The 19,217-nt window shown below is 38.6% G+C and overlaps 1 protein-coding gene across 2 annotated transcripts in view; it reads right to left on the minus strand.

The window, feature by feature from the left end:
- Pan (pangolin) overlaps positions 1–19,217 on the minus strand; it is a 93,229-nt gene that overhangs the window by 71,636 nt on the left and 2,376 nt on the right. For both annotated transcript variants that reach the window (XM_064138565.1, XM_064138566.1), the window contains exon 3: positions 7,153–7,256. In XM_064138565.1, the coding sequence (XP_063994635.1) occupies positions 7,153–7,256 (104 nt within the window). The remainder of the gene's footprint in view (positions 1–7,152; positions 7,257–19,217) is intronic.

The following is a 19,217-nucleotide window of genomic DNA, read 5'->3' on the forward strand; positions in this document are numbered from 1 at the left end:
TTAAATAACGAGTGGCGCGATGTGGACATGACAGGTGCCCCCTCTTCAAAAGAAGTAGCACTCTGTCACCGTCATTATATGTGCTGAAAGAATCACCGTGATTATGTCTTCGATAATCAATGGAATGGCCAGCATATAAAGGAGTGTCTCATAATACAGTTCCTCAAAGCGATTGACGATTAATTCCAACGTATCCAATTATAAGTGATATCCATTACATATCCCGGAGTCAAGTGTCAATATTCTTGAGAAATAATTCCGCCATTAATTAATGAATAATTCAATCCATACTTTTCATATCAAACGAATTATCACACCATACCTCGTATTTAAATTAATTCAATGGTTAACCAGCTTTTGAATATTAGAATTGAAAAACGTCAAATCGTTTTATTTCATCTCAAATTGCTGATGTGAAAATACAATGATGCATGGCTCTCCCGAAATTTCACTACTGAATAAATCCGATTAAATGTTCAGTTTATTCATCATATTTCAAATACACATATTTACACAGAATGAGCAAAATGAATGAAATAAAATGAATCACACATGGAAGTCATATTTCGAACAAAGAACAATGAGTGAACATTCAACCGTATTAACACCTGGACAAAATTGAATTGAAATAAAGTGAAGAAAAACGTTTATATCACTGTGATGAGTGAAAAAAAAAAATGAATAATCCGGAGAAATTTTAAAAGGTTTTTACTAAATCCCGAACAGGTGTCTATATCTCTCCATACGAGAAGCCATATTTGTTCAGTGTACATTATCCTCACCAAGGATGGTTTTGTCATGTGAAAAACGAAGCGCAAAACCATTCCTTCGGTGAACATATCAAAGAGATGACTGTTGTGAGAACTGTGGACTGCATCAGACCAAAAGACTAGCCGCTAACACTCTATTGCAGTACAGTTTAGACTGGATGGGTTTCCTGTCTCTCCCCAGATGTAACAATAGCTGCCTTGTTTTATCATCACCTATTGAGTTTGCCATGATTATGACTTGTTTAAAATACCCCTAAATTCACGGTTATCCAATCGAAATCAGCTGTGACAATTTGTAATAAAATTTACTCTCTCAACTTGCACTTAAGAATTTGAATAAGAATTATTCACTCCTCCAATGGTGGGATCGTAATGTCAGATGTACAGCTCTCAACTCTCTGTTGAGGCAGTAACTACGTAATTAGTCATGGCAATTACTAAAGTTTTAATTGCCTTGCGGTGTAAAAGTCAGTCACAACATATAATAAAATAATTCAATGAGCCCGAGTCCTTCTCCTGGGATGACTGACACGATTTTACAGTGTCAATGAATTACTTTCCAAACCGAGATTTATAATTATGCATTATATGTTAAATGAGTCAAGGGCTAATATTCATCCTCTTGAAAATTAATTTGGGATATTAATTTCTCATTTTTTCTATCATTTGGGGGACCAGGAAAGTTATCTTTCAATTTATTTCGGAAATATATATTTTTTTCTGTATTATGGTTTCTCTACTATAACTTCTATGTATAAGATATTATATATTCCATAATATATCATATTTTCGAGGAGAGAAATCCATCGACGCCATTTTGGGGTATCTCAACGTCAAAACGTCGACATAATTTTCTACGAGAGTTCGAGTCGGACATTGACTCATTGGACATAAAATAGTTCAATGCTAATTTCCAAGTATATTTGATAATTGTCTCTGTCAAGATTCCATATCCATTGAAATACTAAAAATTATGAAATTACACTGGCCAAGTGATAAATAAACGAATTAAAAATGCAGCAGAATAAATATTTCAATAGCAGTGCCAAAATAAATTTAGTGCAGCAAAGAGAATGAAGAAGGGTAGAGAGATGAGGCCTCTGCGTGGTGCACGCAAACTTTTACACAACCCCCATCTTATATTTGTCATGCACCAACCCCTTCACAGAGTTCTCTGTCACCAAGTCACTTCCACGCCGTTAATTAAGGGGTTGAAACTGTGCGCCACACCGTCATCGACTTGGCCGTCGTGTCACGCTCCGCACGCGGTTTCTCTTCACTCTTACTCCTCTGTACTACACTATACTTGTGATGAAAATGCACTTGCAACCATTGCAGTTGTATGAGAAAAGGGCTCATCAGTTGCTGCTATGGGGCTAGCATAATCTATGAGGAAGATTCAATTACTCGGTTTGTCTGTCCACATTTCTTGGCTATTCTCGGATCTACTGGACATTAACAGACCATTCCTTCAACATTCACGTGATACGCCCTCTGAAGGAGATTCCCTGCTGTCTATTTACACCAAAGTCACATTAAAGCTAAATGATGTCCGTGGAATGGTTTATCAATCGCAGGAAATCTATGCTACAGATCATTGGATCTTTGCTTAGAACACTAAGCTCGCATACACTCCGATTTACAAATATTTTAAAATCCATGAAATTGATGGAATCTATTAAAAATTGAAAAGAAATGATTTTTAAAAAATCCAATGGTTCAACGCAAATAAATAAGACCCACGTTGAAAGAAAATTCGAGCTCCCTATTATTGCGAAGTGATTTAAACGAGAGGAAAGGGGTAAATGTTAATACAAAAATCGTTGCAAGGGCAAGAGCAATCAGAAATTTTTAAAATATTTTTTTCCCTGACTCCGATCGTGATTGTAGCGGGGTTTGGTTTACTTTCTTTCCTCAAAGGAATATAAGACGTTAAACTTGTTCGTGCTCCCTTCAATTTATATTTCTTCACTTAGGGCACAGTAACTGAGTCCTCCTAGAGATTGGAGTAGCTCATCAGTCCTTTTGTTTGTAAGCGAAAATACAATAAATAAGCCAGTTCTTTCCTCGTCAAACCCCATTGTTTTTTCAAACAGTTCAATTCTTGCAGCATTCCCGGAATCATTCGCCATGGCCACTCATAGGATTTGCTTCAGGTGTCACAATATTTTCTTCTCAACAGATCTTCAGAATAATGACTGTCGATATATTTCGCTCTCATTTTTTGTTTCTTCCTCAGAAGTCATTCTTTGTTTATTTTTTCTTCAAGAATATTTTCTTCTGTAAATGTGACAGTGTCTATTCACACGCTCCACGGTGAATTTTACGGTAGATATACGGGTTATTTCCCATGAATATGAGGTAATTTCTACAGAAAATATAGCTGAAATGACTGAAGTGCATTGGGCACCTTTTCATTACGAATATACAGGTGATATGCCCTGGATCTTAGGTATTTTTTTTACAATAGACATATGCGTATTGAGCTCTTATTTTCTTACAATGGGTGCATGAAACATTTTAGTAAATCCATTGACAGGATCTCCATCCATAGGATCACTCAAATAACCCGGGAAAGAAATTCCAGAAAAATCTACGCTATATCCACCGTAAAAATTACCTCAAATTCACAATAAATTTACTGTTGAGCATACGAATAAACATTCCCTTTAACTATGCCGATATAGTGAAAACGTACGTTTCACTTGTTTCATTTACAGCCGATTTAATACTCAAACATGTCAGTTATTAATCCAATGATCAATTTTTTTCATTCTCCCCTAATCCCCATGAACAGGTCAGGATATACCTGCGTCTATTTAAGCGTTACATCGAGGGGTGCAGCACATTGAACATAAATAATGTTGCTCCATGCCGGAGGAAAAATATAATCTGGTCGTATAAAATACTTTGGTAAGATACATCTCATGAAAAATGATCGGGTAGGAGGACAGGAAGTGTGAAGAGGCTCATTTTCCCATATATATTATCGAAAAAACATCGATTGTCCGGTGATGTTATGCGTTACCTCCCCTGGAAACACTTTAACGAGACCCCAAAATGTTGAGTTATGCATCGAAGACGTGGTGAAGGAGGAGGATGGAAGCGAGAGTTAAAATGAGAAAAGAGAGGCCCGGTTTACGAAGGCAAGGTGGCCGCCGATTCACAGCGAGTGACCGATGCCTCTTCTTCGTTGGGTTTTACCCCGTCTCTCTCTTCACTCTACTCGACCATGCCGCTTTCCAGACACATCACTTTTGTATTCTCGACGCTCGTTGTTTAGTTCTGGGCATTCTTCAATGTTCACGGGAGCCTCCCTCGGCGTTTATTCTGGCTCATTTATCCCTCGGCGAATATCGTATGCGCCAGAGTGAGCCCCTCTTTTTGCCATTTCGTACCTCTTCAGCGCTTCTATTTTGCCTGTATTTCTACCAAATGCCCTGTTTGCTATGTACAGGTGTCAAGTAAAAAAAAAAAAATCCCCATTGGCCCAAAGAGTAATCCCACTCGGATCCTCTTTCACGCTTCGTGTCACAGCACTTTTTTCCTTCTATTTTCTTTTCTTCGAAACCAACAATTCAATAAACTCGGTGATTCTTCTTCTGGAAAGGTCAGTCACAAAAAAATTGTGAAAAATACAGCTGTTATGATTATTTCTTCTCAGTTTGTTGGACAGATACTTCAAATTTTTTCCTTCCATCTTCACGGCTCAATAAGAAATTCTAGCGTTTGGTGAGCGATAAAAAAACATCTCATTTCCCTTTAAATTCAGTGAATCATTGGCATTACAAGATCATTTTAAAATCTCTATTTTGCTCCACTCCGATCTTATTATAAATAGTGAACTGTCTGGAGAGTAGAGACAGGAGATTGGATCGACTAATGAGACAGATAAATGAGACTCAGTGAGTAGTTGGTGAGGAACTCGACTAAAAACCGTTGCAAGATCTACTGTACAAGAATGACACAGAAGATTGGTGGAAAATGTTGAAAACAATTGAAGATTTAACTGGAATGGACAAGGGAATCCGTTGTTATGCCACCTAAACTCGTCAATTGAATATGTCAGCGTGAGACTTGGCCATATTGCATGGACATCTCACGCGACCATTACCCAAAACCCACGCGGCCCATTATCCTTGGCAACTAGAAAATCCTGTGGTTCGTTTCAGAGACTAAAGAGAAGAGAGAGAACCGACATTCCCCTGGAGTTGTATCGCCGCTGAAATTGCGGTTCCCTGTGGTTCTCGGTGATTCTTAACGCTTTTATTTTTCCATTTTTTTTTTTTCACGGCACCCCAAGCGATAAACGATAGGCAAAACTTTGAACGAGACAATGGTAAAAGGTATGGCAAACGTTGAAGGAATTATCATTAATCCGATGAACAATGGACGAATGACAAATTCATTTGCCACATAGATGTGCGGTTAAATTCAAGACTAGTAGAGAAATTCAATATCAATTATGTAATGTTGAAATAAATTAAACGTCTTGAACTCCCGGGGGCATCGTAATACAGGTTCACACTATTTGTATGGGACCAGGATAAGGCCTCGCGAAAGACTTCGTGTCGACGCTCCCACGCGGCTACAGGATCGGTGAACAATTAGTGGTACATATACCACCAAGAAAATAAATGTCAAACATTGAAATAGGCATGTATCGCACACGGACATCAACGACCCACGCTTTTACTCTCTTTGATTGTTGGTAAATTCACAAAAGGGAACAATACCATTTTCTTTTTTCTAAATGTGTATTGAGTGAACCACTGGAGAGCAGTAGAGTATAGTCAAAAAAAAAAAACGACAATAATTAAGTTCCCATATTTTTTTTTCATTATTCTCGGTATTTTTCTTTTCTCTCCACGAGGTAATGATGAATGGACTCCAATTGTTTCACATATATATGTATATATAAGGCACCTCGTGGAAGAGGCGTTGGCCCCAGAGATATTCGTATGCAGTTGCCAAGAAGAGATATACGCGAGGAGTATGCGTAATCAGTCCTACAGTACACCTTTAGTTTTGTTATTTGTTAGTTGCTGGTAAATGTAACCAATAGAAACAGCAGTGAAATTGTCGATTCACTGTGGAAATAAATATTTCTGGTTAAATTGAAAAATATAAATGAAGGTGATATTTGGTGAATACCAATGTGTGTGGAAGAAATTAAGGGGTGGGCCTGAATCTCACAGCGTCAAGACACGCTCGTTGTCGGAAATAACGACATAATGACGCGGTGGGAGATGAGTGCCGGAGGTAAATCCAAGACGATTCGCTGACCAGGATAAGGGTAAAGCGAGAGAAAGAGACCAAGGGAAGAAGAGAACAGTGGAGGGAGGAATAAAAAAAAAATAAAAAAAAAAAAGTGAAAGAGCACGAACGAGTCTGTTTGAGACCAGTTCATGTTGATGTTTTGTTATACTTTTTCCTCGTTCTTTCTCAATATATGCCCCTTACCACACTTGACTACTACTACAATTCGGTAAGAGAAGAAATATGTTATCTGGGCGATTTAATTTGACCTCTGTCTCCACGAAGACTCACTCACAGTGTCAGGTTGATGCTTTTGTTCAGTCTGTCTGGTTTATAGAATGGTTGAAAGAGTCCCTAATGGGCTCAGTGAAGCTCGCACCCGCACCAATATCACATGCACTACCATCACGCTCTCTTTAACGCCAAATCGCCCCAATTTTGCCCACTATTTAGCGTTGCTATGCTTCACCGCAGCCAAATTACCTGGCTGTACAAACTCACATGTACATCAAATACAACACACCAACGCATACATATACATCAACACATGACTCAATTTTCGTTAGCCAGCATCACTGGCTGTGTACGTATATTTGGAAGTACATTTATATGGGTTATTGTACGTGTGTATGGTCATAGTGGAAATCATACTGTCTCACTTTAGTTACGCGGTCCTCTAGCGAATCTACCGGAAAATTTGATTGATCACCCGACGTACCAGAGACCTCTTGATTTTATCACTCTACAGTTTCTATCAACGCTTTCGCGTGTCCGTGAATACGTATTTTTTCAAGTTTTTTTTTTAAACCCCTTCCCCCGCCCCCACTTTTTTTGTCCACTTCAGCTCTTTTTGCTGCGTAGATTTTCGACCTCGTGATGCAATTTTTTCTCATTTGTCATGTGGTTTTTATATTAACACGGTGACACTTGGTTATCAACGCTATTTTTTCATGGGTTTGAATTACTCTTGGGAAATTTATGTAGATAAAGTTATAAGGTATGGACGAATTAATGAGTTGTTGGTGGAAAATATGTAACACCATTCAGCAAATTGATGTAGTTGAAAAGAGAAAATTAAGAAACTAAAAAATAAAAAAAATGAACTTTAGTAAATACCACTTACCATAGAGACAGGTATAGGTCCTCCGGCACCGTTCGGGTAGGGGTACGGCGAGACAAGGTAGCCCATGTTGAACGAGGAGGTGTGCGGCGTTGGGTCCACCTTTCCTGCTCGAACAAATAAGAAAGGCTCGTGTTTATCCAGCGATTATACGTTTCGTTCGTTTTCGTTTCAACATACTTCAACGTTATATATATATAGGTATGTATATATATATGTATACATATAGATAGGCACCTTATACAATGAGAGAGAAGAATACGGCAGACGAGAGGAGTCGAACCAATCTCAGTATAATATAAAATTTCGAGAAACTAACGCGAGACAAACACGCATATCATTTGTTCTCCCCTTTCTTTTTATTTCTTCTCATTCAATTCCTCTTTAATCACTTTTGTTCAGAGAATCTACGCTCGTTTGATCAACACAACAGTTGACTATTATCGAATTAGTATCAATTACGTTTTCTTGTAGATACTTTGCTTATAGATTTATCACTGTCGTAGAGGTCTACAGTAGGAGGTAATGGGAAAATTTTCATTGTTGTGTCATTCAATTTTTCGAGGTTGTAAATGATAACTAGATGAGTTAGTTTATAAATGCATAATGCCAGAGATTGACAGGAAACAAGTGGAAAATTGCGAAATTGGGAATATTCTAAATTCCGTCGAAATTTTCAATAATTATTATGAACATCAAATTGAAAAATATCGGTTTGCTTACGCTTTGAAAATTGTGTTACCGTAATTTTATATGATAGTCAGTCAGAATAATGTCGAAACGGGAATTTAATGGGTAGTTGACAGACATCTCGGATTTTAAAGAGTGATATGGACTAATTGAATGGAAATTCCCGGATTTCATTGCTTGCAGCATAAAAATGACCATTTCTAACGATGAAATTCCCCAAAAAAATTAAATCTTTCAGCTAAACATTAGTTAACAGTAGAATTACACATTTAGCCGGTAAAAAAAATTGTTAAATTGATAGGGTCTTTCATGCAGTGCTCAACACACCAATTCACAAAGCCGTACGATGAAAACACAGAGGGCGGTTAGTGAAATCAGACACCTCGCTTTGATTCAATAGTTATGTCCTCGCAGCTTATCGCATGAGATGTAAATAATCTGATGTGTAACGCATAGTTGAGATATGGCGGGATCGGTCACGATAACATCAACTCTTTAAATCAAGTCTTTATATTTCTTTCAAAATTAATGGGGGGATAAAAATCCGAGGTGTTTAGCTGTTTAATAATTCAGTCGATTTCCCTCGGAAATAATCAAAAGTGTTGTAAGTCTTCTGGCGATTCGATATTCCTGTTTATGCAAGGGGAATCCATAAAAGGAGTGTGAACAGTCTTGTTAGCTCACTTCAGATATTCATGCAACGGTTTTTTTTTTCAATTTTATAGTAGGCGAAATCCGGAAATATTATCTGAAAGAATATCAAGATTGGACACGAGCCCTGAAGTGCAGATTAAGTTTAAAGTTGATGTTTGTGAAACTGTTGGCAAGAACATCCAACTTTTTCATAAATAGATGGCTAATTTTCAGTTTAATTTAACAGCAAAGGGAAGTTGGATGTATTTTCTTAGAAAAATTTGCATTCGCCCTGAATTGTTGTGGAGTTAAAAAAAATATAAAGAAAATCAACATTTGTTATCTCTAAGTCCCCATTGGAATTCCACATTTGGAGAAGATAAAGCCAACACTTAGATAAGACCAATGCAGGTTAAATTGACGACTTCCTCATTAATTGTTGTTATGAAATATTGACGTGACTGTCGTTGAAGGTAAAATCACGAGAATAAATGAATTCACTGCGTTGAAATAGTGTGAGAATTATTGAAATAAATTATTGAACTTATCGACCTGAAATGTTCAATTTCCACTGATCTATTGGTTTTCTTACGAAACTCGAATCTCTGCCTACTAAAATACCTTGGAAATTCCTGATATTAATCTCAAAAATGTTGCTCATAAATTGTCGAAAAAACATTGCAAATAATTTTAAAAGCTGTCATTTTACATGGGGTTTCTCCCAGGGTTTAAATGAAGAATCAAACACTTTCTCTCCATCTGCGTGATCGCATAACCGGAAACGAAACGAAGAGGAAGATAGAAAGACACGAATGACTGTTCAAAGAGTCGAGATTACACCGAATTTCAGGTTACGGGTAAACATCCAACTGAAACGACAATAAGTGTTGAAATCAAATGGGACCAGTCTCATGATGGAAAATATTTGAAATTTAATTTTCATTTATGATTGTAGAAGATTTTCTAATACGGTTGCGGACGAGTATGAGTTGTTTTGTGGCACATGTGCGCGCCACACGCCTTGCACGTTCAAGTTTATTGCTGACATGTAGAGGCTCACATCCGTACATCTTCTCTGTTACTCATCATGATGTTCAGCCACTCCTCACTTCTTAGCAATGCACACCATCCGTCCGCCTCTCTTTCCACCCTCCGTTATCTCTCCCCAGCTATGACTCTGTCGATCTCAAAGTTCGCACTTTCTATTTCTCAATTGGGATTTACTCGAGTTACGGTAATTTTTCATTTTTTTCTCTCACCATAAACTGCAAATTCTCACGTTTTAATAATCACATAACATAGGACTCCATTAGTGCGTAAAATAAAGTTGCAATGGCAATATTTTATCCCCCTCCGAATGATCTGTGGCAAGAGTGTTTCTTCAGTCATAATTTCTGATATTTATGAATTTATAAATTAGTGCAATAAACTCATAAGTGGAAGAAAAGAAATACAAGCAACAGAAAGAAAGCAACTAGGCCCTTAATATCATTATGGGGACGAGGCTTGTGTGTACAGGCTTGTTGTCGGCTGGTAAATTACTATAATTGTGAAGTTCCGGTGATTTTCAGATTAGCTCTGGTCCATCAACGTATAACCTACCTAACCGATCTACCGACACCAGTAGAGCGAGCGAGAGGGAATTCACAAATCTCAGACCTACGATGAGGGTCTAATTCTTCGTGGAACTTCATCACACTGCGAGTCACAAAATTACAGTCTTGTTTTACAAAAAACATCACATCCAATTCTTTCGCTTTTCGCATAGGCAATATTTCAAATATTGTCCCATTCAATACGACGTAAAATTCCTCCTGGAATGCAGGCTTTACTGGGGAGAATCCCTGCAGGTCCTTGGAGACTAGTTTCCTAGGGAGCTACGATTTCCGAGATTGAAGAATTAATTTGAGACATAATACGTGTTCTGAATGTGTTTTCGGTTTTTCCCTCCCCCAATCCCTGTGCCCCAAGAGCACATAAACTACAACGAAGTGAGAAAACGAAGGATATTTGAGTGGGACGAAAAGAATGCGGGTTTTTAAGATGTTCTGCCGTTTTTCCCGGTGTGAGAAGAGAAAAAAAAATGTACGATGAAAAAAAGGTCAAGGATTACTGCACCCTCATGGGACAGAACAACTGTACAGATTCCAAGCAAAGTCCCGAGTGAAGATAGAGATCCATACCATGGCCCTTGACCCTCTCTATGTCAACAGAAAATGCGTGCTTGTGTACGGTCTCATGGGTTTCGACACGGGGGGTCTGTCTCGTCTTGGTCAGCACTGGTCAAGTCCAGTCTGGTTTGGTGTGGTAGTTTCTCTCAAAAGAAAAAAAAAACAGGAGGGAGAAGGGAAAAATAAGGGGGAAAACGAAGAGAAGAATTATTTAGTGTTTTCGCCCACCACTACAACTATATACACTTTTCGTGTGCTTTTGTGCAACAAGTGCAATACTCTAACAGAACTATATTGCTTTTAGTCACGGAGTTTTTCCACGGTTCTACCTAAGGATGAAGGATCAACATTTGTACGACAAATGCCTGTTAAATGACAAGTTTTCCGTCACATTGTCCTGAAGGAATGTAAAAGCCGAAATTAGTGAGCCACAGACTAAATAAACAGTGATACTATTTTGTTATAATAGTTTTGAAAATAAAGCGATAGTTTCGTGTGGTATGTCCAGAGGGCGAATTCAAATTCAGTCCAGTATCAAATAGTTCATGGAAAATTCAAGACGATGGGATTTTCCATAGTTAGGCAGAATAACTATTCCCTCGAATACTTAAGAGTTAAACATTTTTTTCATTGACAAAATACAGAAAAGAATTATACAAGCAAGTAATTGTTGAGAATTCAAATATTTTTTGACGGAATTTTCAGGGGCCCTTTTCTAACAGTCCGATAGTTATGAATTTTTTTCCATATTCACTTCTCCCTGACATATCCACCCGGTGCGTTTATTATGAATTTTATCACGTGAGTTAAGGATCAAATTATTTTGGGTAGAATTTCTTAGTTAGCGAGGAATGAGAAGAGAGAAGAAAGAAACAAGGCAGTTCCCCAAGGTACTCAGTCGTCGTGCTGTACCTCTCGTGTAATAAGAGACGCCATGCGGACAATGGGTGGCTGGTTCGACCAAGGCTACGAGCTGTTGTGGGGTACTTCGTGGAGCCGAACTCAGCTGAGAATTCTCCAAACGAATGAGTCAATTCGAAAACCTCCAAAATTGAAAAAAGAGAAAGAAAAAATGAAACGGTATTATTTACCGAGCGAAATAACTGAGCGTTAGTGTATAGAGGGAATGCGCGGGCGCGCGCAAATTTCAGCGATAGCGCTGAGATAACAAAACCATGAAAGATAAAGATGACTCGGTTGCGTGACAACAAACCAGGACACTGAGCAAGAAATACGCTTGACAGATGAAAGAAAAGACAGAGCATATTAATGCTGTTTTAATAAGCGGAAAATGGAGAAAAAAAAGGGAGGGAGAGTGAGAGAGAGAGAAATACTAATGAAGAAGAAACGAAATATCAACGCCCACGTATTATTCGCGTACGCTCCATATTCAGTTTGAATCGTTTATGGCAAAGCTATGACTATTTCATAACCTAATGGGGACTTTTCTTGTCATTGAGAAATATTCCTTTGATTTCAAGTGCAGTTTCATCGCTGTAATTTGTCATTGCAACATTGTGCAGATACACCCTCGCCACTGACATTCATCAGCATGCGCTCTTAATCACTGGGCTAAATTGAATTTTCACCGGAAATTTAACTTTTTTCATAGATAACTTCATTTTCACTATCTCAATACAATGCTGACGAAGAGAAAGGCCTAGATATACACATAAAAGTAGGTGTAGATTCCTGATAATCTGTGAGATACAAATAAATGAGTAATAAACATCCGCAAGAAGTGCTTCAAGTATTTACTATCGAGTTCAAATGCATAGACCACCCATGGCACGGTAGGATTTTTAGTCTCTTCAACATTCCTTATCATCACGCCATTTTTTCCTTCAGAAATATATTTCAACACACCCAATAATCATGGGATGCATCGAGTTGATTGTGCTGAATTCTCATTCATTGTAATATCAGACCCTAGAATGGAGACCCAGAATTCTATTCTTTTCAATCCACAAGTACATGACCACCGAGAACTTGCAATAATTTCCAGGAAGAAATAAACGATCCGAAGAATGTCTCTTGTACGCACGCGTAGGCGATATTTCGGTCCAACGACCTTCTCCTTTCAGCTTCCCGCCCTTCCTGGATCCACCCAAGTTGAGTGAATTTTTAAGGCTCAAAAACGTGTAAAGAAAAATAATACGGAAAAATGTACACCTCGAATTATGTTAAGATGAGATTAGTGAGAAATTCCCGGAGAAAGAGAGAGCAAGAGAGAGAGAGAGAGAGGGCCAAACTACATGAGTTTCCGCGATGCTCAGAGGCTTCCTTGTTTGCAGAGCGCCTACGGGAGCGTGCCTTGTGAAATTTATTCAAAAAATGCTGGAGGAGAGGGAACCAATGGAAAAGGAAGAAAGGTAAGAAAAGAGACAAAGAAACTCTGCGGTCGTGCAAGATCCCAAAACGGCACGGCAACACCGCAAGGCCACCACCGGCAAGCCGGCGGGTCCTCGTTCAGTCTTCGTTCATGGAAAGAAATAAGTTAGAAAAAGGAACAGACCCGAAAAAAAAAAGTATACTTCGCCCACGCCTTTGCTCCATCCTATATATTCAGATACATACAGCATTCTGTATGGAGTGGCCCGTATAACCCGTTCTTGGGTTACGATGGGCTACGTTGGAACGCTGAAAACATTGAGCAGAAGTGAACAGTTTGACACCCGTGGACAATTCGCGTGAAGATGCTCCGGGAAGTCACAAGGATAACAGGACGATAAATATTTGAACTCATAAGCAGCCCCTCGCTTGAGGTGAAGAACCCATTCCCTCTCTCTTTTTTTCCCTCTTTGACTCATTTACATTTACAGAAGATTTTATTCATTTTTTATGTTCCTCAAAGCAAGGTTGAATTGATTGAAATGATGGGCTTAAACCACATAAAATTTTTAGAATCAGCAGATATGGTGAGAAATAAACTTGACGCCTAGTCGCAGAGATGATTCCACCGCAATTATTTATTCTTCTTTTTTTTTTCATAACTGATGCAATATGGTCGGCTAGATAAGATTAAGTGTAGTAACCTAGTGTATTTGAGTGTTTTCTCTTGGTCGCAGAGTTTACTGCAGTCAACAGACCATCAAGTTAAATTCACTAAACAAGCGGTATAACTCTTCAACTTTATCAAGTGCTGAGGGAAAGTCATTGGAGTTACGCATTTGTTTGGAATTCAACGTCATTGGAATTTTCTGTTTGATATTTTTATTTTTTTACTTCAATAAAAATAAAGTATCGTCCATCATATGTTATATTGTTTTACTATAGAATTCCAGATAAGGATGATTTGAAAGATGGTAGGTACGTTGAGGAGCGTTTGTGTATGGAAAAGCAAGTGTCGGGAGTTCACTGGTTACATCCATATAAATCCTCAAGTTACCTACCCTTCGTTTTACGAGGCACAATTATTTACCGAGTAACCGGATAAAGTTGCCTTATTTGGTTCTAGTTAACTCATCGGATCGCTTGATCGTTTCCATTTTATTCTTTGCTCCCACTTTCTTATGCGATCAACACTCGGCTTCAATGTTGATAAAATACAATGGTACAACGTTAGAAAAATTGATTTTCATTGAAAATTTTTATTATTTCTGCAACGAAATAATTAACTTTCTTCGATGCTATTACGTTTACAATCGAGAAAGAAACAGTCACACTCAAAAGCCAATGATAGATAGAAAATATTGAAAATATCTAACATTGATTATGCGACTAAATGATGGCACCTCTCGGAAATTAAGACTTTCTATGAAGAATTCATAAGAAGTCAATGGCACGCTATAATATACGCACATACTACGTGCAATATTTTTTTGGTTAATAGCAACTGTGAAAGATATTTGAAGGCCCTCAATCAGTGAAATTCCCCAATTTAATGAGGCAACTGTGAGGACAATATTGAACAAATTCTTACAGGGCCATTTGAATTTGTAGATTTGTTGGAGATATCGAGATACCGTCTCTTCATTATTTGATGTCTTGGGTGCCATCAAAAAATCAGTTGTACCATCTCGAATGGAGTATTCAATTTTATACGAGCCTCTATTTCTTGTGACAGATGTATCAATAAAAGGAAATCCAGAGAGTCCCTCCAATGTTGGTTACCATACGACACTCACAATGATAAGATATTCAAAAAATGCTGGGACCCAACATGCGGAGGCTGGAGGGACCTATATTTTGAAGGACGCACTAGGTGTTCTAAACAATGAAATTTATGGACATATTTATTATTGTCGTCAAGCACTACACAGGCGATTGCTAACCCACAGTTTGCCATATACTTTTCTATTCTATCTCCTCCTTTCCCTCTCTTTCTCACCCACTCACACGAATCTTCAAAAAGTCTCTTTCCTCCGTCTTCCCTCATGCCCCATACGTCTTTATTTACTGCCATACTTCATACAACCTTTTATAATCATAATCATCAGTGGGTCTCATATTCAGTACAACACTGGGATAATTATCAATACGTGCCAGTCATTCCAATAAATTTTCGGTAATTACTATTTTTTTTTCTCAACGTTGTAACAGCAAAGAAAGACTATTCAAAAATCAAACTTTTCAAAATTAACACTCGTAAACATATGCCAATCGTGAAAAAGGTTCAAGGTATGAATATAAATGAGATATATGTCCATATTTCTTCTTCAAGGGTTCAAATAATGATAATTCCCGGTGAAGCTAAGATGAAATTATTCAAGCCAAAAATAACAACGAAACTATAATAACAAGCTAGTAGAGAGAGAGAGAGAGAGAGAGAGAGACAAAGAGAGATGTCTATCGTGTTTTTAATTTTCCTATTAACTAAACTAAACTCACATGAATTGGGTGAATTATCCACGAAAATCTGATACTCCAATTTCATAAATTGATATAAACCGGAAATACAAAAACAAATATAACTACTGATTGCGTGACTGCATAAAAAGTGAATAGAACTGTTGCTCATTTTTTTTTTTTTACCAAATGCGTTTCCGTAATCACCGACAAACACTATGATGAAGTCTCTCATCACCCCCATGCCCATATTCACTTCCTATATATTTTCTCGCGTGACATTGCGTGACGTCGTGAATTAAATAAATCCACGTGTCGAGCACGTGTTGTCGTGGGTCAGGGGCCGGTGTTTCCCGTATTTTTTCGGCAATGATTCATTAGATCGGTAATTATGGCAAATTATTTACCAACGTTAAGGGTAACATGTCAGGTGAGTGGAGATATAGCTTCATTTGATACATTAAAACGAAAAATACTGACTGACAAAGGGGGAGGGGGGCGTTGAAGGAAAAATATTGTTAATGCTGCCCAGGCGCTAATGCGTCAGAATCAGGTGGACTAATGAAGGCACAAAGAGAGCATAGAAAATTCGTCGGTAAAGCTATTTGAGTCAAACTGTCATGTTTGTTTTTTAAAATGACAATAAAAAGGAAAAATTGAAAAATGAGGGAGGCGTATACTTTTTAAAACGATGAGAATTCTTGGAAAAGTGCTTTTACGAAGAAATTTGTTTAACCAGTTATGAAAGGAAGGTGCAACACACCACCGCAGGGAAGCAGCGCCTCCTGCAACGGGGTGGGAGGGGGAAAGGATCCATTTGAGAGGCAAGAGATGGGAGAAGATGAGTAGGGACACTGGAGGGCGGAAGGGAGGTAGGAAGGGAGGATGATGGCAGGACCATGGGTAGCCCCCAGAACGAAAGGACAACGAGGAGAAACTGCAGAGATGTGAGGCCTCTGTGTTTCTCTCGTTGCTCGCTTCACGAATATAAGAAGTGCAGCAACGCAGGTAGGCTCGTTAGCGAGCAGGTAGGTAGAGAGCTCCAGTGGAACCCAGCATACCCAACTCTATATGTATGTATATACATGCATAAGCATAAATACATACAGCAACACTGCTCCGAGTAGTTTTCGTTTAAATGTATATGTTCGTTTGTATATACCGGGTGTCTGTGTTGCCTATTCTCATCGGGACTTGGATGGGTATTCAACACCTCGCAAAAACCCAACCATTTTCCTACAATCTAGATTTTTTTTTTCTCATTTTTTATCAACATGTCGAGGAGATGCTTCTCGATGGCATGAGTGGAATGAATCGTTATTTTTTTTCCCCCAGCTGATTGTAAATCAGGTCTATACAAGAAATTTTCTCACTTGCAAAAAATTAACTGGAAATGTGAAGAGTGTGGGGTGCACTAAAAGTTGAAAATGAACGGAGTTTATCAATTTTTCTTCAATCCTTGGACAAGTTCTGTGAATTGATGAATATGGGCTTGTTCACAAACACCCGGTAGGCAATGCTGAGCGTAAGAAATGGATGTAGAGTTGGCATGGTTGTGAGACAAAGTAAGAAGAAACAAAGCCGAAGGAGTGAGCAAGAGACCAGAAAGGAATGAGATAAATGCGCAAGTGAGAGAGAAATGGAGTCAAGAGGATGACGACAACGGCGACGACGGCGTTGGAAACAGTGGCGAGGTGGGATAGGAGTGAAGGAAAATGAATGTATAGGTATATTGTAAGGGACGAGGAAGGTGGACAGAAGATAAAAGTGTGAGATGAAGAAAGCAATAAGTCGATGCCATGTGCATTGGTTACTGTACGAGGACTCGGTGGAAAGGTATTCGGGCAAGTTCAGGGTGATGCAGCGAGTCTCGTTCGCCTCGTTTCGTTTCATTTCGTTCCCTCGGCCTGTACTTCTCCACCTCCTCGTTTTCCTTCCTCCCTCCATCCGTATCCTTTAGCCATTGGTATACATGAGAAGAAGACTTGTAGCATACTCCAAGATCGTCGTATAGCCGCTGTGGATGCTGCTCCTTTCGTCTCGTTTCGTTTCACGATACACTATGCCCGGGGCTATCTAAGCGCCTCAGCCGCCTACACTCCAACTCGTCAATTACTTCGCACAACGAGATATCATTGGCCCTTGCTGCCAATTCACCCTACTTTTACATCCACCACTAACCCCAAGCACATTCAAATTATGTCAAATTTCTGGCATCCTAAATTATTACAAATAATTAATCAACGTCATGTTCATTGCTACTTCTTGATTTTTCATCATGTGACGTAATTCATTTATCATCGACTTCCCCACGAATCCCTCGGTCATAGAATAACCAAATAGAGCCAACAACGAAAAAGGAAATAAACATCCCCTAAAAAAACAGCTTTTGTTTTTGATAGAAAATCCGGTCTATGGTTGGAATATGACAGGAAGGATGGTTCATGTGTCTCGTTTCGGGGAACGACAACTTTAGACCGCCGTCGCCGCCACTCGGCTCTTTTCAATCGTCAAAATTATTAACCACTTGAGTGACTGTCATGCATGCTCCCTTCTTTTTTTTTTTTTGTATATCTATACATGTATGAAGTGGCTTCAAGTCTTCATACACTTGAATATTCGAGGGACCGCTATCCACTGCCATTGGCGTCATTTCAGTATTAGAAATTTTCATTCTCCAATATTTTAATGATCGGAAAATTTTAGTAAGTTGCAAGAGCCAGTCGTCAAGTTGATATGTAGATAACCGATGATTCACCGTTTAAGTTAAGCCACTTAATGTAAGCTTGCGTGAAGCCGATCGAAAGAATAAATTTAAAATGTCATATGTCAGGATAATAAGTATGTGATCAATGGATTCCACTTCACACTTGAATTTTGACAACAGTATTTGTCCAATTGTGCCTTCATTATGGCTTTTTGATGACACCTTTCCCGTATCGCTTTGCTATATTCTTTTCTGGATGTTAATCAGGGCAATATATCGGTGGTCATCACTGTTGGATTTTCCAATTATGTCATTATCTAGACTATCATTACCCCTATAGCGTTGAAAGTATGAATCAGTGAGCTATTAAAGTTGAATAAAAGTCATTGACTTACACCATGTCCGGCATAATTCGTAGGGAATAAATATAATGGGAATAGAGCAATTTCCATGAGAAATGAACCATTAGCAATATATCCTTGATGCCTAATTAGGAGAAATATTGACCAAGAGGAGTTCGGCATTGGAAAAAAATCAATCGAGCCAATAATGGGATAATGAAGTGTTATAAAAAACAAACTGAGGAAATAAATACGAAGAGCGACGACCAGATGCAAATATAAATCAATTATTTGATTTATTAGCAGAATTTCCGGACGGGAGAGAGGTGAATTCGTGCAGAGAAAAGCCATGTGACAGACGATGACTTGGTGCCACTAGTCAGCAGAGGACAAAGTCTTTTGGCAACAGTGTGACAACGCGGTCAACGACGCGAGGCTATCAATTTGTCAGTGACGAGATGGCTACGCAAGAGAAGGAGGAAAAACAGAAAGAGAAACTGAGGAATGAGACCTGAGAGGGAATGGCATAACTCCATTGTGTGCATTACTAATGGACGTGATAATTTGTCTCGGGGTCGTACCAAGAAATGGGATTAACCTCAATGATTCTTCCACCTCTCCCCGGCCCTCTCGCAACACACGTCATTATTCTTTAAATCGATGATTTTTGCTTCTGAATGGAAATTTTCTAATGTCTCGTCTGGACGTTTTCCCATATTTTTTGACAATTTGAGATTG

Source organism: Diachasmimorpha longicaudata, chromosome 2 (genome assembly GCF_034640455.1).
Source record: "Diachasmimorpha longicaudata isolate KC_UGA_2023 chromosome 2, iyDiaLong2, whole genome shotgun sequence".
Lineage (NCBI taxonomy): Eukaryota > Metazoa > Arthropoda > Insecta > Hymenoptera > Braconidae > Diachasmimorpha > Diachasmimorpha longicaudata.